The sequence below is a fragment of the Bombyx mandarina genome, chromosome 05, assembly GCF_030267445.1.
Source record: "Bombyx mandarina strain Sakado chromosome 05, ASM3026744v2".
NCBI lineage: Eukaryota > Metazoa > Arthropoda > Insecta > Lepidoptera > Bombycidae > Bombyx > Bombyx mandarina.
Window position 1 is genome coordinate 12,714,032 of NC_143212.1, and position 27,329 is coordinate 12,741,360.

Sequence of the window (27,329 nt, forward strand, 5' to 3'; positions counted from 1 at the left end):
TTTTGCATGGCACTTAAACAAGTAACACGTAGATTTTCCGAAATTCCTAAAAAAAGGATGTTTATAGGGGACAGAAGATATCACGAAGTCAGTAGGCATTATCAGGAGGGGGCCACCTACGACTTAAGGCAATTAAAAAATAAACCAACGACACCATGAGTCATGAGGTGGAAGTCCCAATGGGCTAATAAATTTACTCCATGAGAGTCGATGCAACCTCTACATGATCGATCTTGGTAGGCAGCGGCTTGACTCTGCCCCTGACATTGCTGACGTCCATGAGCGACGGTGACCACTCACCATCAGGTGGACCGTGTGCTCGTCTGCCTACAAGGGCAATAAAAAAAAGTATATTTAATCAAATAAATCAGACGAAAACTCATCAAGGCTTAAATGTTTATGTGTGACAGTGTGATTCATCTATACAAGTGTTGTTTTTTAGTTCCTCTTCTTTAATTATTCTCTTCAAAATAAATCAGAGTGGATATTGGCTTCGTACGGTACGGTACGGTACTTACAAAATTTTCTATTATTATTCAATACACACGTACTTTATTCTATGAAAAATTATATCAAGTGAGAAATCAAGGGACTTATTTGAAACAGGAATCGATTTGATAATGAAATGCGAAAAAGTATAATTTATATTTTAGTTTAATGACTACTGGATGAACGGTGGATGAGTCTTTATCTTTTTAATTTAATACAGTTTGGAAGTTAGCTTAAGTGCTTGTGATGTTGCTTTTTGGGATCTAATGGAACCCTTTTGAAAGCGTAGGAAATTTAAAAATTAATCTAAAACCATAATTCTAAGTTTCGAACTATTGTACGGTTTGACTTTTTCTAGTTTTTTTACCATTAATTATCTACTAAAATGCATACATAATAACATAGATTATAAGTAATTATTACTAACAAAATGTTATGGTTTTAAAAAAAAAACTGAAATAAAGTATTAATAATAATAATAATAATAAATGCACTCGGCTTTCTGACCAAGTAACAGTAATTGTGTATAAATGTTTTCAAATTTTCATTTCAATATAAACATTTTATACTCGTAGTTAAAAGGCATCAAATAGCTATTGAAATAATTTATTTTTACCAAGCCAATTGCGAGCCGATATTACCTACTCATCTACCGAACAATTTAAACTGGACATTAGAATTAGGAAGAAAACTATTAAACGAAGTATATTTTTTTCACTTTGTTATATCCATTTTACCATAAAATACACTTTAATAAATAATAGCCCTTAATAAAAACACATCAACCTCCCAATGATAATTTTACGTAATAAAAACAGAGGTTGCGTGACTTTACGAAAACGTCCGTCCGGAGGAAGGCTCGGTCAAATTAAATTAGATTAAATTGATTTATTGGTAGAGGATCGTGAGGAGAACTCCTCCGGGGTATCGCTTCGTTCCGCCCGTGGACTTCCAAACTCAATTAATGCCATTCGATTCGGGAACTTACCGGAAAAATTACCAATTACAAAAAGTGAAGCTTCGCCAGTGTCTTTCTCGTTTCAGTTGCAGCTGGGTTTCTAGTGAAGTTGAATTACTTTGAGTTGCATTTTATGCAAATAACTATACACGTCATAAAGTATTTTGTATTGATATCAACAAATGAAGTTGATACTGCAAGAAAAATTCATATATACGTATATAGGTACGTATTAAAATAAAAGACGTGTGGCACTCGGGGACTGTCGCGGTAAAGCTATTGCAAAGCATTTTTTATCAACTTATGCAATTACAATTAGACAATAATAATTTAATATTAAAACAATAATAAAATAAGACCACGCTATATTTATAAACATTAACAAAAGCAAAAGATTAACTGTCCCCTTCACACTCATAAGCTAGACCGCGTGAGAGAGAGATGGGCAGACTTTTCATGATGCTCATACAGTGCGACGTCACGCCGTGCGCTTATTCACAAACACTACACCAGCGCAACGTGTGAATGTGTTGAACGCGAGCTACATAGTAGGCGTAGTGGGGGTGTCAGGTTATTTTTGTTACGGAATTTCTTGATTCAGTCGCCGCGCTCAAGGCCCGCGATAGAAGCTATGCAATAGCTTAATAACAAGTTTTGTATCCTTTATTTCATAGATTAAATCTATCAAATTAACTGTAAAGATCTGTTATGTCGAAAATAATAATGATTTATTTCACTTATAATAAATTTTAAGCCAGCTAGGTATGTTTTATCTTTGCTAGAATTTGAACAAAAGATGTAATTAAGCGTATAGTCTGCTCGACTTAAAAGCAGTCGTTTTCTCTTAAGTATTCATTGTTCGACAGTTCGCTCTGAGTACAATTAGATTATTGTTACAAGTAATTTGTAACGTGTATAGGTTGTATAAGCGGTTACATCGACTGACAGATTGTATTGTGACATAACAACGGGAACATTTGATAAGACTAATTAATGTTCGGATGTAATTAGACTTTGTATTTGTTAACCGAGTTATTGTATGTTGCGTTTAATTGAAAATTGCGAGTTTTGAAACGTTGTATTTTTTTAATTACTTAATGTTCTATTTTGAGTACCTATGCAATGTAATAAGCACGGATTTTGCACTGTAATTGCATTTGTTGCTGCATATTTTTTACAAATGTAACGTTCATATTGTGTTGTTTCTGAACAAGGAAGAGATCGTTCCAAATGACGTTTTCATTCATTAAGAGATAGATGTTAAGAGATAAAAAGCCTCAAGCTAGGATTTTCTTCTGTACGCGTTGCTCTGGATTCGACAAGCCACGCACCGCCCTCGTCGTGGTCATAGGAGAGGACCTCTCGCTGCTGCGCGTCATGGCTACGATGCTCGGCAGCGACGAATCCTGGAAGACGATGCTCGACTTCTGCGAGTCCACCATATCGCAGAAGGAGGCGGCGCGACGGCTGACGTACCGAGACGGCCGACGTTTCAGAGCCTTCGATTCGCCTCGAAGCCTCCGTCGACCGGGCGTCCTTGGGGTGAGCTGCGCCGCCTGGTTGTAGTGTTGACCGCGGTAGCCTCCTTACCTCATCCGGGTTCTGACCTCGGAGGGGATCCGACGCTTGGGCGAAGAGTGCAGGGGATTCGTTTAGTGGGTAGCGCCCTGAAAACATCCTTGGGCCCGCGGTCTCGCAATCGCGGACCAGTCCCACATAACCCGCGCGCCCCCTAGGCGCGCATGGGTGGCGCATTTACGTTGTAGATGTCTATGGGCTCCAGTAACCACCTAGCACCAGGTGCGCTGTGAACTCGTTCACCCATCTATGCAACAAAAAAAAAGGAGGTTCGGCCCGCGGCCTGAAAAAAAGGAAATAAAAAAAGGATTTTCTTCTGTATTGTGTTCCTTGAATACATATTACGGTGACAAGCACACTAAAATCCCAAACTTCTAGAAAGATTATACGATGACATCACAAGTCCTGTGACTACTGGGGTATCGAATGCTATGTTAATTCGGGAAGCTTCATCTCGAATGAATGTTGCCTCATTATCGTGTTTATTATTACATGTTCAAAATTAATAGATGACATCACATATGGAAGACAAACAAAATTAAAATTCTCACACAAAGGAAATAAATTTCCTTTGTGTGAGAATAGTTTACTATACAATAATTCGTTCCGCACAAAAGAAAATATTGACTCCTACAAGGAATATCGACCTGTTTTTATTGTGAACGTGCAGTATGTTATTGTTTAACAGATATGTGTACCTACTCGTATCTATCGAAGTGAAGCCATAACTCAATGAAAAGTGACACAAAAAGACAGTTAGATATGATAGTCAATGATACAAAAATGAACATAATTGAAATGAAGTTTTTAGTTTGTTTTATTCAATTTAAAATTCATGAAATGTTATTAGTAGTGCTCAAAATCTCTTGTAGTCTACATTTTCTCTATTGAATATGATAATCAATCCGAGTATATTAATTAATCAATTGTTGATTCGATAGAAAATTATTTAATGATCGTGAACAAAACGCACGGCTCGTTTACATGGAAGTGTGGCAACGTACAAAACGATTTACACGCGATAATTCTGATACATAAAACATTTCATTAAAAGCGAGGCTCCATTATTCAAAGATATTTATTCATGTCGAACGATTGCCTTTCTTTTGTTAATCGACAATGGCGTCTCCGTGGTGTATTCCATTTGCGCGGCATCGTTCGCGTTCACTCGTTCATTGTGCACGCGAGCGTTTTGTTTCGCGCCGAGCGGCGTCTTTTCACAGAGCCCGCGCGGACGCTCACGTATTCTATTCGAAAAATTAAATGGAGCCAAGATTGATGAGCTTAGACGCGACCTGTGACTCGCACTACCGAATGTAGCGGGTCCGAACCGAGCCGTTTGTTTGGAATGCGTTTTATTTCACCCTTTGTAATAAACGGTAATTATTGGTAGCGATAGTGTGAGCCGCCCGTGTTTATGTAGCCGGCAATGGGCTCATTTTTGTTTAACATTCGGGCCCATCCGACCGACTAATAGGATTTTTTAGATAAATATAAGTACATCAATCGCATCTCTGAGTAGCCGTATTGAAATGAGTTTAATTTATAACAACTATTATCCGCCTTCGCAGCATCAATCATCATCATTAAGTGCATCGGCTAAACAAAACGTATTTTAAAAATTAACGTATCGTAACATGGTGTAATTAGTTAATTTACCTTATTGGAATGATGCTTAGGGTTAATTGCTTAATTATTGTTTATATTTACAACAAATATGAAAGCGTTTTGCCACAAAATGAGTAGTAATGATTGGATAAATGTATTTTTACTGTCACAACCAAGACTAGATGACACGAGTAAACGTTATTTGTGCATGATTTATAAGTTATTTTGTTTTATATAAAAAATAACCCATGCATACTTTATAGTCATTAAAAGCTAATTCGATTATTTGGTCGGCATAGGTCTGAAGCGACCCGGAGGTTCGTGTATGACCCTGTAATTTGGAACAAACCGCCGCGATACGTGCTTCTCGGAAACTATACTCTGTTTTAAATGACTCTTGTGTTTGTATATGAATTGAGAAAAAAAAACCAAGAAAGATAGTAAAAGTAGTCTATAAAATGTTTACATACCAAAATTTTATTTACATACAAATGTTTACATTTTTTTTTTATTGCTTAGATGGGTGGACGAGCTCACAGCCCACCTGGTGTTAAGTGGTTACTGGAGCCCATAGACATCCACAACGTAAATTCGCCACCCACCTTGAGATATAAGTTCTAAGGTCTCAAGTATAGTTACAACGGCTGCCCCACCCTTCAAACCGAAACGCATTAATGCTTCACGGCAGAAATGGGCAGGGTGGTGGTACCCACCTGCGCGGACTCACAAGAGGTCCTACCACCAGTAAAACATACCAAACCAAAGTTTAATTAATACCAATATTCCTGAACAAAATTAAACTAAATAACATTAGTAGGTAGGTACAGTAGACTACGTAAAGGTTAATTTAGGTAGATACGACAGTTGTGTTAAGTTTATTATAAATTAAAGTTACTATATGCGTGGTGTAATTGAAATCTTAGCAACTGAATTTGGAAATTCATAACATAATAATAAAAACTGCTTTCAATCTAATCTCTTTTTCCATTTTATGTATATTTTTTTATATCGAATACCTACTGTAATGCGTTTACGAATACGTTTGCCTCATTCCTGCCAAACCTGTGGAAACGATAAAAAGACGTTCTGGCTTAAATGATAGAACCTCTGGGGTACTGTATTAATTTATGTCAGTTTACAAATCGGGCGTAAAATTCTATTTGTGTTCAAAGAAACTGCACACTCGAAGTTTCTGTTCCGACAAGCGATTTTTTAAATTAAATTTCATGTGAAACAATGGTTAGATAATTACTACCGATTGGCCATTTTTTTCTATGTATTATAATTTAAATGAAAGAATCTGCTGAAATCTATACTAATATAGGTATATAAAAGTACAGTGATTTTTACGCATGTTCCGTTATAACTACTGAACAATGCATCCGATTGACTTGAAACTTGGTATCCATGTAGAAAATATATGTACTTAATGGATAGGCTAATATTTCTATGAGTGTTGGATTCCCTAATAATAATGACAATAAATAATAATGTTAATTTGAAATGCGCAGCGAAGCGGGCGAGTACAGCTAGTAATATAATAAATATATACCAGTATAGTTGATTCACAAATAGCAGATCAAGTTCACACGTTTCGGTAGGCAGCGGCTTGGCTCTGCCCCTGGCATTGCTGAAGTCCATGGGCGGCGGTAACCACTCACTATTATTAGGTGGAGACGTATGCTTGTTATAATTCTGCACATATTTTTCAATACTCGTCCAAAAAATAAAATCAATACAGAAATAAATTAAAATTTCGCGTTCAGAATCAATTTAAGTCGTTTAATGTACTAAACGAGGTTCGTCTATCTCTAAACAACGCTTAATAATTGTATTTGCATGGACAGAAATAGCTGACTATTAGGAAAATAAATGTTTATGTTGTTAGTGGGAAAGGCCGCAATTACTGAGTTCAGACTGGGGAACGTCTATAAGATTTTATCTCAAACGGTGAGCCGGCGTTTTCGTACGCCTAATAACACAGTTTAGACCACGCGGTGAATTATTAGACGTACAAATGCCGTAATATATATGTAGAAGTAGCCAAAGAAAATATGTTCATTCGATATCATTTAAAAATATATATTTTGGAAGCAAAAATTTAAATCTGAATCATAATAAGTTTGTTTTGGATTACATGTATATGTGTATTTGTCAATCGATTTATAATTTACAGAATTACGCCATAGTTCATTTGATTAGCACACCATGGTAGGTAAGGAATGTTAACCTCCACCACGATCTAAATTTAGAACTGATACGTATGTATCTTATTGTTAGGAAATTCTCTAAGGTTGAGCCCGTGAGCTCACCTACCCGTCCGCGCGTAGCTGTAATAGCCCCCTAGGCTACCAGCGAATAGGTAAATAATAAAATAAAATTGATTAGAAAAATATATATGAAAATAAATATCTTTTGAATTTAAATCTCGAACCAGATCAATATAAATATTTAATATTTTTTGTCGTACATCACTACATCATAGGACTTTCGGTTAAGAAAAGAGGAACCACGTGCATTTACTAGCAAACGTTATAATAAAAATAATTGTTATTCACGCCGCTTGTGTTTGGTGAACGTTTTTGTGGTCGGCTGTCCGCTGTCTACAAATTGAATTTGAAACGAAATTAGAGCGGTCTGCGTTTTGTTGTTACTATCACGTCACGAGTGTCTACTTTTTTTATAATCTGAATAAATGTTGACGTGAGTAGTAAGATTTGATTTTATCTGTGGCATGTCGAAGATCTTGTTTTTTTTTTATTGCCCTTGTAGGCAGACGAGCATACGACCCACCTGATGGTGAGTGGTTACCGTCGCCCATGGACTTCAGTAATGCCAGGGGCAGAGCCAAGCCGCTACCTACTGTTGTTCCAAATTTATATGAGTAAATGCTTATCTTCCTATGTATTCCATTTATTTAACAATATCATTTACCTCTGTATTTAGATAATTATTAATTGGAATGAAGTAAATGCTTCAGTTGCATTGGCACATTGGATATCCCGCTCTTCGAGTCGACAAACACTAATGCTTGAAGTAGGTAGGAGCAGTTCGGGTACACATACGGCTTAGACACGACTTAGATATAGAATTTATTCTTGTCTCGAGTATTTTCCGACATCCATAACGTAGTAGACTAGCTAGGATCAGTAAGCAATGCATAGCTATTTAAAATTTTATACAACGAATATTTATTTATAGATTCTTAATTATAGTAACGATTTTATTGTCATTATATTATTTTGAAGGTTTCAAATACTTAACAGTTTTCGCGTCGTCCCGATAATTAAGCCGTAAAGGTATTTAATTTTAATTATTATATTAAGTCTCCGATTCTTAGAAAATATTTATTTTTCAAAAAAATACACAAATTGTACACGAATTCATTGATTGTTCAAGTCGAATTCAATCATTTAGAAAGAAAACAAGGAAACAAACCGGCAATTAGTATTGTAGGGAGCCGCCAGCCATCGCAAATTCATTACAGGCACACGCTGACGCTTCCGTTTCCCTTCCCCCTCGACGGTAATACTAAAAACAACGACGCATTGCCTTGAAACGCTATACATTACCGTTTTAATTATAGCTTCATTGAAACTAAAATAGCTGTTTCATTTGAAAATCTATATGAAAAGTAGGAATGGTATCGGACTTTTTTATTGCCGTTGTAGACATGCAAACGTATGGACGAACTGATGGTGAGTGGTCACTGTCGCACATGGACGTCACCAATACAAGGAGCACAATCAACCTGCTGCCTACCGCCAGGAAAGAAATGTATTATAGCTCTTAAGATAAATTGAGGAGTGAATTCATTATACAGCCAAAGACGGTACGCAGCACCGAAGAGGGAGGTTCATTACGATGACGGTACGCGGCACGTGATAGTATTAACTTTATTTCCAATTTTTTTTATTGCTCATAATAATATGAGCAGAACTAATCCGTGGCGCTTAATTATTTAACACCAGATGAGGCGCGAGATTGTGCCTGAATTCAAGTAGTGCTTGAGAAGGTGCTCGTCTTCAAATAAACAATTACAGACGATCTGAATCAGTTTTTGTGTCCAAAGACGATTGTGTCGATCGTATATAAGCATTCAGAGTTTTTGAAGTGAAACGTCTTTCGGCGCGTTGAGAGTAAAATTTAACTCGCGACAGATTTGTTACGACTAGAGAGTAAAGATACAATTTAGTATGAGTGAGAGTGAGAAAATAGACAGAGCGTCTCGCGAACCACTCGATCTTGGAGGGAGGGAGAAAGCGAGCTAGGTCATTTCCCTTAAAAGTATTCTGTTTACGGGCGTCGGCCACTAGATGGCTTGTTATTAGTTTCTCATTGCTCTTGTAGATGGGAGCAGCATATTATCTATCTTAAATTATATTTTTAATGATGCATTAAAAAGACAAATTTTAATTATTTTTCTATATATAATTTAAAATATATATAAATGGTGAAGAGGTCGGAGCTCATAGACATCTACAACGTTCAGCCAAAAGTCAAAATATCAAAAACCGAGAGATTAAATCTGAAGACTGAAGGTAGGCCAGGCGTTGGCCCTTGAGCCTGTCTATCCATCTACACTAATACAACATATGTAAAACAAAAGAAAAGCCATTGATTTCATCCTGTAGATACTGGAAAAGTTATAAAATTAGTGCAGTGTCATCGCGGCTCTTGAGTTTTCTTTTTGAAGTTACTGAAAATGACGTTCACAGATTCTGTTATTTACAAAGATATCAAGCTAAATTTTTTTTGCTATTGCCCTTGTAGGCAGACGAGCATACTGCCCACCCGATGGTGAGTGGTTACCGTCGCCCACGGGCTTCAGCAATGCGAGGGACAGAACCAAGCCGCTGCCTACCGAAATATAAGCATAGCATAAGCGTCTTAAAAATAGACTATGATCGGATTAATATTTAAATATCGTAAGTTCAATGTAGGCTAAACATCACGTCGACTATCGTTGCCTAGCTCGAGGGTGTGGGTTGAAAGTGTTCGAGTGTCAAGATTGCATCAGCCTGACGTGACTACGTTTGCATAGTCGTTGTTTGAAAACTAACATAAGCTTGGAATTAATTCTGATATTATTGTATGCGTTTAAATAATTATATTGTTTCGTGCTAAATTTTTTTAAGTTGAGTTTTCTTATTGTTTTCGTGTTCAAGCATTTGAGTTTTTTTGTTACCGTAGTTAATGTCACTAGCTATAGTGCAAGAGAAACGATGAAACATTTAGAGATATGAGGTGGAACAGTTTTGTTCTTAATGGATCTGATCTTTTTTTTCATCACTTAATTTAACGATTTGAAGTATTTTCTCCTGTGTTGTAGGTAGCAAAAACGAGCATGAATACTATAACAAATCTATTACTGGTGGTAGGACCTCTTGTGAGTCCGCGCGGGTAGGTACCACCACCCTGCCATTTCTGCCGTGAAGCCGTAATGCGTTTCGGTTTGAGTAACCACTTAACACCAGGTGGGCTGTGAGTTCGTCCACCCACCTAAGCAATAAAAAAAAAGGGCAGCCGTAGTAACTATATTGAGACCTTAGAACTGATATCTCAAGGTGGATGGCGCATTTATATCGTAGATGTCTATGGACTCCAGTAATCACTTAGCCAGGTGGGCTGTAAGCTCGTCCACCCAACTATGCAATAAAAACAAATAAATAAAAAGTATGCAGATGATGAAAACCAAACAATTTCAACAAATAATCCAGCCCTAAGACATCTGACAGCCTGCTTAACTACTTCAAAAATAAATAAATGAAATTTCCTCTAACAAAATAATCCTGCAAAATTAGATTTTATTTAGTGTAGTCGTGAGATTTTCAGTTCGTCTATTATGTGGTGTGCCCACCTGTCCGTCTGTTACGAATTAATAATGACTATATTCGTGCGATAGATAATCGACCTCACGATAGCTTCCTTGTCAATAATGCAATTGTATCTCTGTCTGTATTTCTGTAACATCGCTGTTCTACATCATAATGTCACGGAACAAAAACTGTTGAAATTAGATATGAAAATAAATATTATACGATTTTTTTATTTTTTTTTTTTTTTTATTGCTTAGTTGGATGGACGAGCTCACAGCCCACCTGATGTTAAGTGGTTACTGGAGCCCATAGATATCTACAACGTAAATGCGCCACCCATCTTGAGATATAAGTTCTAAGGTCTCAGTATAGTTACAACGGCTACCCCACCCTTCGAACCGAAACGCATTACTGCTTCACGGCGGAAATAGGCGGGGTGGTGGTACCTACCCGTGCGGTCTCCCAAGAGGTCCTACCACCAGTGACTCCCAAGAGGTCCTACCACCAGTCCTACCACGAATACGTGTAAACTAAATTAAGCAATTCAACAAATTAGAAACGCATTTAAACATGTTTGAATTACGATCAATGATCAAAGAGGCGCCAGTAAGTTAGATTAAATCTAATTAAGGATGCAAGGAGAAAAATATTTTAGTATGCAAACGTAAATGTCAATTTAATTAAAGTTGGCCATTCTGATAGCGAGTAAACAGCCACGTTAAAATGGAAGCTCAATTAATTTTAGACAATCAATTTGATTCATTCGAATTATGAATTCGATTATATAAATCGATAGTTAATGCATCTGAGTATCGGAAGCGAATTGCTAACGAAGCCTTACTGTTTAATTAATATTTGTAATCTTTGGATCGTCTGACAATGACTTATGTATTTTACAACATGGCTCTAGCATAATAATATAGCTAATCTAATATCTATTTTATAATAATTTTTGTTTTATATTTTTTCATAGCCTTTCCCACTTTTTTTTATGTTAGAATAAAAGACTTTTCATAGTATATAGCCAATATAGCACACGATTCAAAGGCACATTACCATATTATGTCACTTCCCATTCGCAATTCATAGTAATTTATCAGTCTTAACTATATTTGACATTTTACCTTGACAATTTTTGTTACATATTTCTTTCATTTATTTGTAACATATTGACAGTTTTCATTTCAATCGAATAGTATAGCTACCATGTACCTTTTTTTATTGCTGCGATGAGTGGGCGAGCTCACAGCTCACCTGATGTTAAGTAGTTACTGGAGCCCATAGACATCTACAACGTAAATGCGCCACCCATCTTGAGATATAAGTTCTAAGGTCTCAGTATAGTTACAACGGCTACCCCACCCTTCGAACCGAAACGCATTACTGCTTCACAGCAGAAATAGACAGGGTGGTGGTACCTACCCGTGGGGACTCACAAGAGGTCCTACCACCAGTAATACTATGATTTGAAGTCGTCGTGGCCTAAACGGTAAGATGCCCGCTGCATTCGTGTTGATCGATGTGACTGTACCGATGTTCGAATTCTGAAGGCAGGTACCAATTCAAACGCTAGCAGCCGTCAAAGCACCGTTCTCCGTATTCGTCGAAGAGCTCAATGTGACACTTAGCTCATACCATCAGCCTGCTGAGTTTTTACTCTGGATCATCAGCTAATTAGGATGCCGATCCAATGATAGATTTATTCGTGAATTAGTTGTCCGGGCTGTTATATCCCGTTCGAGGCTCTTGAAAGTTGGCATCCCCCTTCTCGGTTCTCGCTTTTTAGCTCACCCATTCTTGAAGCTATGAAATCTTTCGGACCAACAATCTCTGTATATTATCGTAAAAAATACTGTCGCTATTAAGAGTCGGATAATCGTAATTCTAATGCAACTTACGTCTCGATTCAGTAGCATTCAAATAATAGCGTTAATTATGTTTCGATAATCACATATTATAATAGCCGGCAAACTTCTTGAGCATTTGTTGACGTAGTGGGGGTAAGTTTGCGCATGGTACACTCACGTGCAAAAATATTATTTACTCTGCGTCATAATGCAATAAAATTAATAAAATCAACATATGTATTTATTTATATATTTATTAGAACATCAACAAAAAATATAGGTTAATAATTGTAATAATTTAATCTTGGGGTAAAATAGATATTCCTTCTATTAAGTCAAAACTAGAGCTGTTGCCAGGTCTTCGTTCAGTTGAAGCGAAGCTGGTATTTGTAATTTTTTTTTCGTTATCATAATCTTGACCATTATCATCATCACTGTTTTCATCACCCGAGTCGCCATCATGGTGTTAAGTCGACATAGGGCTCATCGGTGTAGTTTACGACTCGGTCGGTTCGATCTTCTTTTTTGTCTATAATTAATTATTTTTTGAAGATATTCGATTCGTAGTAATCGAATGTTACTTTTTTCAATTACCAGCTTCCGATTATTTTCTGTTTTTTTTTTCCATCTGAAGCCTAGCTCTTTCATAATTCGTCGTAAACTTCATTCCGAGCCGTTAAAATGTATATCTTCTTTAAAATTTTCGAAGCCTTTTTATTACAGATTGAACGAAACTATCCATTCCGGTAACTTTCTTCTTCCCTGATCTTTTCTTACCCGGAGTCCCAAGCACGATGAGCAAGCCAGAGCCTTTAGCTTCGTTAATAATGCACCTAACAGTACTCACTGATGTTTTTGTTGCTTCCGAAGTCTGTTTTACTTTTTCCATAATATCATTCTTCCCCTGTTTTATAATGAAGCAATATACGTCGTACACAATTTTTCTACCCTTTCTTTTGAATACTCCACCAGTTTGTCGCGGCATAGTGTATTTTTTATAAAAAATCAACAAACACTCAACAAATAGCAATGGCAACAAAGTCAACAAGCAATTATAATAAAATATAACTTAACGATTAATAACGATAGATTTTTCACTGTACGCAAGCGTACTTTACGCAAGGTTCGACTGATCTACCAATAACGCGCTCGATACGATTTCCCCTGCCGTCGCGCCTCACCCTCACCACCAAAGTGATCTAAAATTCGGTTCTGCGCAGCCAAGGTCATTTGCTCACGATGTTTGCCGGTTACTATACCATATTGACCACCGTCGGCTGCTCATTTACCTATGGTAAAAAAAGGATTCAACAGCCAGAACTAGGTTAAAAAGAAACAAAAGTATGTTTTCAAATTTAGCTCGTTCTCTATTTCAAAACAAAAATATATTTCTATTAAACCGTTTAAAACCTGCCCAAGTTAATGGAGATAATAAATAAGGTTTAAATTTGTACATCACTTTGATAATGGGATGATATATCTCGGTTTTTGCACACAGGAGATCCTATCTGTTTGATTTGAGATAAGAGGCAATTAAGTGGTCACGTTGTCGACCTGGCATCAAATTTTCTCACGTCATGTAATGAAAATAGAAATAAATAATCATATTCTATTGTTGTGCAGGGCGTCTTGTGAGTACGCACGGCTATACCTACTACCACCACTATTTTTGCCGCGGAACAGTAATGGATTCAGCGAAGTACGGCGCAGCAGTGTTTTCTGAGTATTATACCTGCATACTTCGATCGTCAACTGGTTTTCACTGGTAGTAGGGCGTATTGTGAAGCCGTATGGGTAGGTACTACCAAGCTGCCTGGTTCTGTCACTAAGCAATCATACGTTTCGGTTTGAAGGGTGGGATATCCTCTTTTATGATACCATGTCTTAAGTGAGTGGTGGTATTCTCTCTCTCAATTTAGTATTAAACTAAAGTAAAAAATTAGTTTATTTATTATCATTAAACTTTTTTTTTTTTTTTCCTACCTAAGCTGAGAGCCTTGAGAGGCTATTTCAGCGTAACCCTAACGTTTGTAGGTGAGCTCACGGGGCTCAAACCTGAAGACGATGCTAACACGAACCCTAGCAAGAGCCGTGCTTCGCAGAATCTACCACCGGATCGGAAACGCGACCCACTGAGAAGATCCAGCGAGAAACTCAGTGGGCTGTGTCCTGGAGTTAATTTACTCGTCGAGCCCTTCGTCGCAAGCGACGGGTTCGACGAGAACGGTGACCGGTGCTTGAAGTACCTAGAAGCACCGTTAGTGGATCGGGAGGATCCGAGATGACGTGTTTTGGGCGACGTCGACTGCTTTCCATTCTGTCCGCAGGATCGGGAATGTAGTTACCGGCGGCCACAATGAGAGGGTTCTCGTGTCGTGCCGCTTTATCGAAGTGGCGCATCGACGCCGACTGGAGATACTTACTGATGGACTCTAAGTCCAGGTCATCATGGAGGTCAACGTTCCTGACGAACCACGGGGCTCCGACGGCTATCCTGCAAAAACGGGATTGAATAATTTGGAAGGATTTTAAGTGAGTGCGGGCCGCGTGAGCGAACACTACACTTGCATAGGTCATGACGGGGCGTATGCAAGTTTTGTAGTGTCACCTTATTTCTAAGGGACATTAAACTATTAACGACGTGTCGAATACTTTCCATTTTTCGGAATCTCTGACGAGTACGGTGTTGTTTGTGGACATTTGAATATTGCACTAACCACAGTTCAGAGAGAGAGAGAGAGAGAGTATTCTTTATTGTACACCAAAAAACAAATAAACAGTGCGATACATTAAATACAAAAAAGTACAATTGGCGGTCTTATCGCTAGCGATCTCTTCCAGACAACCATCAGGTGGACAAGAATCATTTGGAAACGAACTACGCGTAGTGTACCAATCCAGTGAAATACATATAACTAGTCAGGTCATAAATTCTGTCACATGTTTAATGTAAAATAATTGAAACAAGTTTATTCATTATGTAACCATTCATATACCAAAATGAACTTAACAAAACATAGATTCTTATGACACTAAAGTTTATTCAAAATGACCTCCGTGATTTTGAATACAAGCCTTCAATCTGCGCGGCCAGTCGTCTATCGCAGCACGAACGAGGTCCATGTCAATATCGGCGGCAGCCTTAATCAAGGATGTCTTGAGTGACTCCAAATTGGGATGAGGCTTTGAGCACACCTTTTCCTCCAAGTGTTGCCATATCTTGTAATCTAACGGATTCAAATCTGGACTGGAGGAGGGCCAGTTTTCGTGCCGGATGAAGTCGATTTCACGCGCCGCCAGCCAGTCTTGTGTGCTCTTCGCTTTATGAGCTGGCGCCGAATCTTGTTGGAATACCCAGTGCCTGTTATTGAACATGGTATGAGAAACAGGTTCCACAAGGTTCGTCAGGACTGTATTTTGATACACAACTGCATTCGTTTTTACACCTTTCTCACAAAAATGTACCTCTGTTAAGCCCCAATAAGAAACTCCCAACCATACCATGAGCGAGGATGGAAAATGACCTCGTTGGACACGCGGAATACGGTTGCTCGCTTCTTCACTACTGTGTGCGTACACCTTATCATTTTGTTTGTTGTAGCTCCCTTCTACGGTAAAAATTTTTTCATCCGAAAAAAGAATTTCCCGATATTTTTTTCCCGCGTACCGCTTCAACAAAGCGCGGCATCTCTTCAGTCTCAGGTCCATTAGACGAGCATTCAAACGATGTCCTGTTTTTCTTCGATATGCCCGAAGCCCTAAGTCTTCATTTAACACCCTTTTCACCGTGGTTCTGCTTAACCCCATTTGAAGGGCCAACAGTTTCTGCTTACGTTTGGAATTTCTTTGAATTCGCGCCTTCACAGCTTTTATCACTGCTGGAGTCCTAACAGACCGAGGGCGACCACTTCTTGACCTGTCATCTACACTAGAGTCTTCCATTGTATCGTTTGATGGTACAATAAACGAATCTTTTGGTTATATTCAAATTTTTCAGTATGTTAAAAATTTGAATTGGCGCGTAACCGCAACGATGCAACGCAATAACTGCAACACGGTCTTATTTAAGCGTCCACTCCATATTTAAAAATGAGTAAAATTCTAAAAGTATACATTTTTATTAACATGAACAATTCGAAATTCGAATTCAATAAACTTTTTTGTGGCCAGCATTCTAAAAGAAAAGTTTTTACTGTGTGACAATACTTATGACCTGACTAGGTACATATAGGTACATATATGTACACATATATGTTCAGTTTGATATTTAAAAATAAAAAAGAATTTTAGATTTGAAAACCATTAACATTTCAGAAAACTAGTGATATATTGGTCGTTTAATTTAATTAAGATCCTAATGGCTAGTTGTTAGACTGTTTTATCCGAATACTTTTTAACATAGACTGCAGATTTATAAATGGACAGAGACAAAAGTTTTTCTTGTCTGTTTGTCAAGCGATTTTCTTTTTGCGTTTAGCAGCTAGCTATAGACGAGTTTTTGTGTTATCAATAAAAATATATTGAGCTTATATAGTTTTTTTTAAATATTAAATACTAATACAAAATATATTTTATTGAATGTACTTATTTATTTTCTTGTCTGTATTCATAAAATCTTGCGGTGACAAAATATTACTCGTGTCCATAATTTTGTAATTATTGACAAATAATTTGTCGCGTTCGATGAGACAAGAAACGGAGCAGCTTAAGATAAGATGTTATCTTTTGGAAACGGATTAGCAGACATCACAAGCAGAATATATACCTATTCATCTTCAAATTTCATCTGTATGAAGTTCTAAGGCAAGTAACAAATACCATACCGCTTGGATTGTTGATAACCTCTTTCTCACGGATCGTTTAGAACCACTGGGTCTAGGGACGGATCTCGGTTTTCTCTGTATTTTGTATAGAATGTTCCATGGGCAGTGTTCTGAGAAATTGTTTGAGATAATCCCATCATCTCGTTTTTACCATCGCACGGCCCGCCATCGGAGCAGACTTCATCCATACTTCACAGAACCAATGCGTTCATTCAAAGATCATTTCTGCCATGTACCATCCGGTTTTCGAATGAACTCCTTTCCTCGGTATTACTTGAGCGCTATGACATATCTTTATTTAAACGAATATTCAGGAGAGCACTCAATTATAGGAAGCGGCTTGGTTGTGCCCCTGGTATTGCTGATGACCATGAGCGACGGTAGACACCCACCATCAGGTAGGCCGTATGCACGTCTACCTATAAGTAGAATAGAGATAGAATATATGATATAATAAAAAATATATGGAACTTCTTATTATATATATTTTATTCACATTTTTATTTTTTATTGCCCATTGTAGGCAGACGAGCATACGGCCCACCTGATGGTGAGTGGTTACCGTCGCCCATGGACTTCAGCAATACCAGGGGCAGAGCCAAGCCGCTGCCTAAGTAATTCATTTTACATATTTCAAAATTTAGATGAGCCGCTTAAACGCGGAAGTGTGGAAATACTTTTTCGAGTCAAAAAACAAATTTCTTCGTATTTGCGTTCACCGGCCCTCTGCAGTAGAGAATTCTGTATCGCAACTATAACGTCCAAAGTGTCACTAAATAAACAGGTAAAAATCAACTTTAACATGATAATTGTAAAGATAAAGTTCCCTTTGAACCTAGTTCGAAAAACCGGCATAATGCCTCTGATAGCCAGATACTTTTGTTAATTAGGTTATCTCTCCGACGGCATCTACAAAGGGCTCGCGCTTAAAAAGCTAGTTGATATTAAAAATGCGGCTTGTAAATTTTATCATAAATCACCCTGTGGCGAAATCAAGGGGGCGCGCGAAATTTCGATTTAAGTTCCTACAAAAAATATGCAAGTAATGATGAAAGCTTGAGAGCTTTTTTGAGTCGTTTCGGACGGTGTGCTTAGAATTAATTATTTTGAAGTGAAGCCGGTAATGGTGATTTTATGTTGCCAAGTCTCGTTTGTTACTCACTTTTAATATTTTTCTGGTATTCTTAATTCTACGTAGGCATGACGAAATGTCGAAAATTCTGCACGTCACTATTTCAACTGAGGAATCTTTATTTGAAATAAATCCAATCGTTGTTGAAATATTTAAAAAAAAAAACACTTTAGAGACTCGACTAAAGTGGAGTACTGGAATTTTGGTTGTTGTTGTTGAAAAAGCGAATCTTTTCTGTAGTAGGTATATACAAAGTACCTACGTCTTAGTAATTTATCACATAAATTACTTCCTAACTAGCTACATATGATAGAAAAGTTAGCAGTGTCTTGAGAACATAATTATACCTAATTATGATTAAATTTTAGATTGTAGAACATACTGCTACTAGAGTTAGTTTTGTTTCTTTTATTTTTATTACACAATGTTACTCCTTCATCGTGGAAGTCAATCGTGAACATTTGTGAAATAGAACAAAGTAAGAAGATTAGAAGTATCAATACTTATAACTATGATAGTAAATAGAAATGAATGTTTAAAAATTATATGATTAAGATGAGAAATAAGCATTGTAACACTTTCAAATTTTTGAAGGAGTTATTTCACCATATTCTCTCTCTAAAACCTCATTCGTATTACTTCCTTCCTTCAGTCATACTCCTCCTGCCTGAGGGTCGTGACCACCTCCATCCATGAGTTTCATCCTCACGATGTTCGTATTACTAGGAATATTAAAAATAAGCCAATCGCTGGAGCCTACTTTCTGTTTACCTGTGAGTATTTAATTTAATTTTATACTTAAACTTCCATTTAATATTGGTTACTGGTGGTAGGACCTCTTGCGAATCCGCACGGCTAGGTACCGCCGCCCTGCCTATTTCTGCCGTGAAGCAGTAATGCGTTTCGGTTTGAAGGGTGGGGCAGCCATTGTAACTATACTTGAGATCTTAGAACTTATATCTCAAGGTGTGTGGCGCATTTACGTTGTAGATGTCTATGGGCTCCAGTAACCACTTAACACCAGGTGGGCTGTGAGCTCGTCCACACATATAAGCAATAAATAAAAAAGTTGATTCCCGATTAAGCTAATCGCGAATCAACCATATGTAGGTAATCAGAATAGTATGCACAGAAGGCGTAAATCTAATTGTACTGAAAACCTTTTCTCGTTGTCCTCGAATTCAGACAAGCGTACGTCTTACTCCATGGTGAGAAGTCATAGGTCCGGGCCGTGCCACTCTATAGTGTAGACTATTCTGGACGGTAGGAAGTACAAACAATCTACGGAAATTACTATGGATGCAGAATGGTTCTATCTAATTAGGATGACGATTGCCACGTACCATCCGGCTATGGAATGAGCTCCTCTCCACGGTGTTTCCCGAGCGCTAGGACATGTCCTTCTTCAAAAGAGGCTTGTGGAGAGTATTAAGCGGTAGGCAGCGACTTGGCTCTGCCCCTGGCATTGCTGAGGTCCATGGGCGACGGTAATCATTCACCATCAGGTGGGCCGTATGCTCGTATGCCTACAAGGACAATAAAAAAAAAAGACCTCTGCTCTCTGATAAGGCGGATATGGCAAAACAGTAGTAATATTATCATGTCAAACAATCGCTCAGGGAACTCCTGATGGAACGCGTGGTTTAAAACGCAGCGATTATTTAAGTCTTCTTTCCTTTACCTTTCCCTTACTGCTAAGGATCACGACTACATGTATAGACCACAAGTTTTCTCATAGATTCAATGAATTCGAATGAGTTCGGGTGTCTTCGAGATTGAACGTCCATGAGTTCCCCTCTCGTCTTCGTCTTCGTGTCTATGCCAATTAAAAATAAGAGTATGAATTTTTTCTAATGTTCATTGGGTAATGAAGTTCCACAACGCAGGCGTTAGTCCTTAAATTCAACGTTAATTTAGAGAAATAAGATGAGGGCCGTTAAAAAAATTACGACTGTACATAATGAGGATGGGGTATCTCATCGAAACCAGAACGAGACTTGTAATAAACATCGGCAGCCGCCTTATCGAGTGCCTCCTCGATAACCATCCGTGACGAATTCGTACCACAACGAACCACACGGACACATCACAGGCCGACGTGCCCTTGTAAACTGATATAACTTACGACATACTATCTTATGGTGTTGATCATAAAACACAAAATTGATTTTCGTGAATAAGGCTTGTAATACCGTTTTTAAATGGGTCGGAAATTTTTGACCGAGATATTAAATATGGATACGATTTCCAATTATATCGCGCTTGTAACGTTATCAGTTCGTTTTTGGGATTTTTTTGTCCCGAAATTTACATGAGAGTTTCAATTAAGATAAAAAAAAAACGTATGGGAATTTAAAAGTAACACATATTATGTTATGTACATATTATGTTTTAGTGTTAAGACATCCGTATTAAAAATAATATTTTCGAAAGTTCTAGGTGCTGTACACCCGTCAGGACAACCTGTACGGAAGAGGCGTCAGAAACCTTGGGGATCAAATACCCCCTAAAATGCTGGTGCAGAAGGCAACGGGAAACCACTGCACTAATTTCCCACGAGAGTCATGAGCAGGTCGTATCCGACTGATGCATGACCACGATCACTCTGTCAAGAGTGTACGAATAGGAAGCTGCTGCACTAGCTCAATGGTTGTCCGGAAGAAGGATCGCTTTTAACCCTTAAACCGCCCAATAATGTAGCATAAGATTCTCATTAATTAGTAATTAATTTTTTATTGATGTTTTCAAAACCGATCTTACCATTCGAGTGTTTTTTTATTAATAATTCGAAAGTTTATTTTATTGTAAGCTAATTTTCGACTAAAAAATAAAAATAAATAAATATACATTTGAAGCAACCCAAGAAAGCTCCTCAAATAATATTTTCACTACAAAACACCGTTTTTGTTACAGTTCATCAACCTTATATTTCCCGGCGACCAGTTCATTGGAGAAACGGTATTGCTAGAAAAAAGCTTTAAGAAAAGACAAATCGTGACCGATGGGCTTGTTCGAGTTTTTGCTTTTAAAAGTCAAATACTGCGCTTAAAATGTGGGTTAATTTAATATATTGTTAGAGCTGCTTTTTTGTAAGATTTTGAACCCGAAATAGTTCTTTAGGTGAGCGCAATGAAACGGTTTAGTGCAGAAATCGTATAGTTTACTTATTTATAATTTACTTTTCTAGGTTGTGTATTGTTAATTCTAAATTGTAATTTAAACGGTAGCGGCTTGTAAACGGTAGGCAGCGGCTTGGCTCTGGCCCTGGCATTGCTGAAGTCCATGGGCGACGGTAACCATCAGGTGGGCCGTATGCTCGTCTGTCTACAAAGGCAATAAAAAAAAAAACATTAAATATTATCGTAACAGTAAAAAAATCCAGTTATTTATCATATACTATAATACTGACGTAACTAAAAAGTACCTATATTTATCGTTAGGTAAAAGGTACGTATTCATACTCATCACTTGTTGAAATTATAATACCTACTCAGAATTTAATAATACTCATTTAACGCTGGATTGGTGTATAATTCAAATCTCTTTTTCTGTATCATCGTAATTTACATACGCTAAATAAAAAGCGGTGTCATCACAAAAGATATTTGGAGGCAATATAAACATAATATCAATTTAAATTCCTTGTTAGTGGAGCGAAAGCCGACATCATACCTGGAAGTGGGTGTTATCTATTGGTCGCTGAGTCCGCCAATGAGAGACGAGCAGAGGCTGGCTGTCGCGACGGGACATCCGGGCGGGCGGATCGGCCCTCGCGCTCACCGCACCTCAGTTTCACTCCACACCTCGTACCGATGTGACGTGTCCGCACTCGTGCTAGTAAATCTAAATTTGATCACAGATATTTAGTTCCCCGTTCGGGAAAGTGAAAATGCCGCGACCTTCCCGCGATTCTTATGGTGATCAAAAGCCACCCTACTCATACATTTCTTTGACCGCGATGGCGATCTGGAGCTCCCCGGAGCGTATGCTGCCGCTGTCGGAGATCTACCGGTTCATCACAGATCGGTTCCCGTACTACCGGCGCAACACGCAGCGCTGGCAGAACTCGCTGCGACACAACCTGTCCTTCAACGACTGCTTCGTGAAGGTGCCGCGCCGCCCCGACCGGCCCGGCAAGGGCGCGTACTGGACCCTGCATCCCCAGGCGTTTGACATGTTCGAAAATGGCTCTTTGCTTCGTCGGCGGAAACGTTTTAAGTTACAAAAGGGAGAAAAAGATAACTTGAATGCTGAATTAGCGGCTTTGGCGAATTTTAATCGGGCGTTTTTAGCCCGACAAGCGGCCGGGCCTCCGCCGCCTGCGAGTATACCTACAGCAACTTTGTACACATCACCGTTGTGCTCCCAACTAAGCCCAGAACCGGCAGAGCTTCCTGATGTTACTCCTATGACTATGTTGCCCAGAGAAAGACCGCGGAGGGCGTTTACGATCGATGCGTTACTGGAGCCAGATTCGCCTCGCTTGTCACCGTCGCCGCCACAGCCCATGATCAGCCTCGAGGCTCGCATGGCGGCTCCGTACGTCCTGGCCGCGCAACGCTACCACGCCGAGCTGCTGCAGGCCGCGGCGCACGCGCTTCGACCCTGCTATTTACCGCCGCCACCTTTACCGGTCGCGTGACATCACCCTACGCTAGCGCATACTCCTCAAAATACGTGCAATGTTAGATTGTAAGTACTCATTCTCTTTAAATAATTGTAAGAAACAGGCCAACGTTCAGCCTACCTCATTTATAACTAAAATCAAGGGTTCCGATATTACATTAAGCTTATTAATTAAATCCAAAACAGATACCTATTTGTTGTAGACATCTTTATTTTAATTTCGCTATTTCCAAATACAATTTGTTAATCTTTCATACGAATAGAAGTCCGGTGAGGCCTAAATATCGAGCGCGCGTGTTTCCGTGACTCACACACGCCTCGAACCCTTTCCAGTTTGTGATCTCATTTTGTTTGTATTTACAATATTGCATTTCGAATTAAATATGCTTAACAAATATTATTCGGAGATTCAATTCATTTAATACAATAAAAATACGTAATAAATAAATTCTTAAAGGACCGTTGATTTATTTTAAAATTTGTTTAATAAATAATGTTGTTTTAGACCTAGTATGCGATTTAGCATTTGATAAGGAGATTGTATTATTTAAGCATGTTAGTAGGGTTATTATTGTACATTACAAGTAGAATAAGACTTGTTATTTATTTTAGAGTTAATAATCGTTCATTTTGTAAGAATTAATAATTGGATTATTTTGTAAATACTGTTATAATTTGACGTAGGAATATTAAAAATATCGAATTTAGAAAAAAAATGTTTCATTTGCATCGTTTATCTTTTCTATGCAGGGAAAATGGATGGTTTATTTTATGGGGTTAATTATAAATAAAATAATATCAAAATAAATAATGCTTTTTCCATAGACAATTATTTAGCTTTGAATTAGGATACTTTGCTGTCAAGGTTTTTTTTTACGTTAATTGTGTAAAAAAGGGAAATTATTGAACGTGTTTGGCCCTAATAGCGAGCTATAAATTGCATTCTCAAGACCATATCTCTGAACTCGAGGAATGCCAAAAGGATGAAAGAAGACACAAAATCAATTTAGAAATACAAAATTATCTACATATTTGGAAAACCACACCCTATATCTACTAACAGTTTAAAAAAACAAAAGACAACTCGTCTTAAATAAATTGTGTTAAAACATTACTTCACCAATTAATTTTAATCATTAACGAAATTACGGATATTAATGAAAAATATAACCAAAAATATCAGATAGAAATAATTTTTTTTATTTCATTGTAACCTATTGCATTTTTATATTATTAAGCCTGAAGGGACAACAAAGTTTGAACTCCAAATCGGGTAATCGACACATACCTATACACAGAACGTATAGTCAAAATATAAACATTTGTTTTACTGTATTAAAACAGACAATAACTAACTCGTCTGTCTTGAAATATTAAAAAAAGCACTAAAGATTTGTTGAAACTCTTAACAATAAAAGCTTTAGATAAGAACACAGTTTTTTCTCTTTTTAATAATAAAATACTTCTGTTTGTAATAAAAAAAACAGAAGTTTGTAATAAAGAATTAATAATAAAACTAAATCTTAAAAGCAAACATAGTTTCATATTAGTTATGTGTTCTGATAATATCGCATCAGCGCTTAGCAACTGTATAAATTTTCATTTGGATGATGTATAATAGTAATATGTGCACGAATACAATAATATATAATCAAATCTCTCTTAGTAATTATTCTTTCGTGAACATTTATTATCTTGATTTTATTCATGCAAACCACTATTTTGTATTTCAAAGAATGACACTAATAACATTATTACACATTGTTGTGCTTAATGTGTTTATTGTGTTGTTTATTCAATTACCAAAAAAAAAACAAAAAAATTTAAACTTTCCACTTATTTATTTGTCCATGGTAGTATTTATTTCGTAATTTTTTTACCAAAAGATAACTTGAAAGTCGTACTTGTATAATTGAGAAAGTAAGAGACTGGTTAATGTCTTCGTGGGGGGTGGACCGATGGCGTGATAAAAGGCGAATGGTAAGTGGTAAAAAATAGTGACGGTGGTGGTCTGTTTCACGGTCTAATGTAGCGAGTCGGGCGGTGCTTGTGCGCTAATAACTCGTGATATTGCCTGTTTAGATAATGCCGAATCATCCCTTCTTCGTAAAGGGAGGACAATTTGGAAATCAAAGGTTTATCGGTGCAAGCTCAAGATCTAAATAAAAAAAACGCACGGTGTACGGTAATATAATATTGTTATCTCACAATAGTGTATTAAGCGTCTATTTCTTCCGAAAATAAAATACAATTCCGGTAGCAAAGCTGTGATAATGGTTGTACTTATGCAATCGAGTCTTGCATCGTATGACATTAGGCTACATTCACGTTGTTCTCTGCTATCTGCTTAGAACCGGCTGATGCGTGGACTTTTTTACCAAACTTAGTCATATAAATACTATTGTCTAGTCCAAGACTATTGCTCTTTTTTACTAAAGTTTTATAAGATATTAAGATATAGAAATATCCGAATCTGAATATAATTTATATTTATTATAAACTTTTGTTCTTGACGTCTGTTGTCAAATTGAGATTAAATATTGTTTGTCTTTGTTAATGTTTTTTATAGTGTAGTATTGGCGAAATTTGTGATTATAGAAGTATAAAATACAATCATAATAGTGTACAAACTTACAATTCCAATTAATTATAGTCGAATTTCGACTACTGCGGGACCTCTAGTTTGTCATTAAAGTATAAAAACATATCATGTCCTAAGTCAGACAGTTGCTTCGAATCGTTCATAAAACTCACTAAGCCTATGGACATGCAAACGGCATTGTTTCCGTTTATGAAAATAGTAGGTAAGTATGGCATTGAAGTTGGGGAGAGTTGTTGGAAATTGATATCAACCAAATTTGGATATCAATCAGAGTTTGATCAATAATAATAGCGTTAGCTATTTACAAACATATAAGAACATGGTTAGGTAGCTGTCTATATTAGTGCAAACGTGGAAAAATTTATTAAGCTCCGAAATTTTAGGATAAAAATAAGGTTATTTCATCTTTTTGGAGGTAAGCTTTTTACTTACCTTTTATTTTCTTACGTAAAATTACAATTGTAAGAAGAAGTATTGAAATACGAAATATTTATCTTGTCATCGTTTGATTTTAGAAATTATTCAAAGGTTTGAATCGATGGAACCGAAAAGTCGCATAAGGTTATTCTAATTCAGGATTTATGGTACTTTACTTCTCTTTTTATATTTAAACAAAAACATTTTTTTTTTACGAAAACTTCTCATGCTTTGGAATTAAACAGCAAAGTACAATAGGGTAGTACAAAATAAAATTAATTTACTTACGACAAAATTAGATTAACTAGATTTTGATTTTGCTCTTTAGTATTCGCAAGTTAATACTTACTTTTTCCATTTATTGATTGACAAGTATGTTGCAAGGTGACATTCAACTACATGGCGGGAATTTCTTACAGAACAATTACCATGCCAAATATAATATACAAACTGTTTAAACAAGTGTCATACGTTGCTGTTTGTTGTATATGAGACACTCTGTTTTTTATGACAGTGCGTCAATTTTTATTTGTTGTATAAATGTGAGAACTAGAAATTCTAGAGTTTATATTTACAATAATAACAATATGCATTTGTGTTTCAATCTGTTATGGTAGAGGAGTATTAAATTGAATGTCTCATGAACGTCATTTAATACGTCTGCTAATTAAAATAATTAATGAAATAACAAAATGATTAATTATTACAAAATAATAAATTCAGAATGCAAAATATTGAAGGGTTAGAAACACGTTATACTCGTGAAATCTGGTCTTGCCTCACGGCCATTGTTAAATTTGTAAAATACACCTATCTGTTAAAGTATTCGCGCAGTGCAATCGTATATTGACGTTACTGTGGTAAAGACTGGGTGCCCTGTGTGCTGACAACAATTGTATCGAATTTCAACTTATATACTTAGTCTGGCCATAAATACTGTTACAATTAAAAATAAATAAAATATTACATTTGAATTTGGAATCTGTCATTTTTTTAAGATTGCTCATTGAGTTTTCTCATTTGGGCGCCAATACATTGTACAATATTTTGCGATATTAAAATGGAGTGGGGTGGTAAAGAGAACCGAATCGCTATGATTGCATTACACAAAGTAGGTATGGAGCCAAACGCAATTTTTAAAACTCTCCATACGCTTGGTATTAGTAAAAGGTTTGTGTACCGGGCTATTAATAGGTACAATGAGATCTCCTTTGTTTGTGACAGAAAAAGATCTGGCCGTCCACGTAGTGTTCATACGAAAAAGGTGGTCAAAGCAGTAAGGGAAAGAATTCGAAGAAATCCTGTCCGAAAGCAAAAGATTTTATCTCGGGAGATGAAGATAGCACCTAGAACCATGCCGCGTATTTTAAAAGATGACTTAGGACTTCCAACCTGTAAGAGACGCACTGATCATTTCTTAACTGATAATT

At 37.1% G+C, this 27,329-nt stretch overlaps 1 protein-coding gene across 1 annotated transcript; it reads left to right on the plus strand.

Moving 5' to 3' along the window:
- The first annotated feature begins 22,035 nt into the window (after positions 1-22,035).
- On the plus strand, positions 22,036-23,605 carry LOC114246252 (fork head domain-containing protein FD4). Its single transcript, XM_028178710.2, has one exon. The coding sequence runs from the start codon at positions 22,144-22,146 to the stop codon at positions 22,894-22,896; it is 753 nt and encodes a 250-aa protein (XP_028034511.1). The 5' UTR covers positions 22,036-22,143; the 3' UTR covers positions 22,897-23,605.
- Positions 23,606-27,329: the final 3,724 nt, after the last annotated feature.

Bases quoted from the DNA above. Each gene is read 5' to 3' on its own strand.
- LOC114246252 (XM_028178710.2), top strand. From the start codon at position 22,144: ATGCCGCGACCTTCCCGCGATTCTTATGGTGATCAAAAGCCACCCTAC.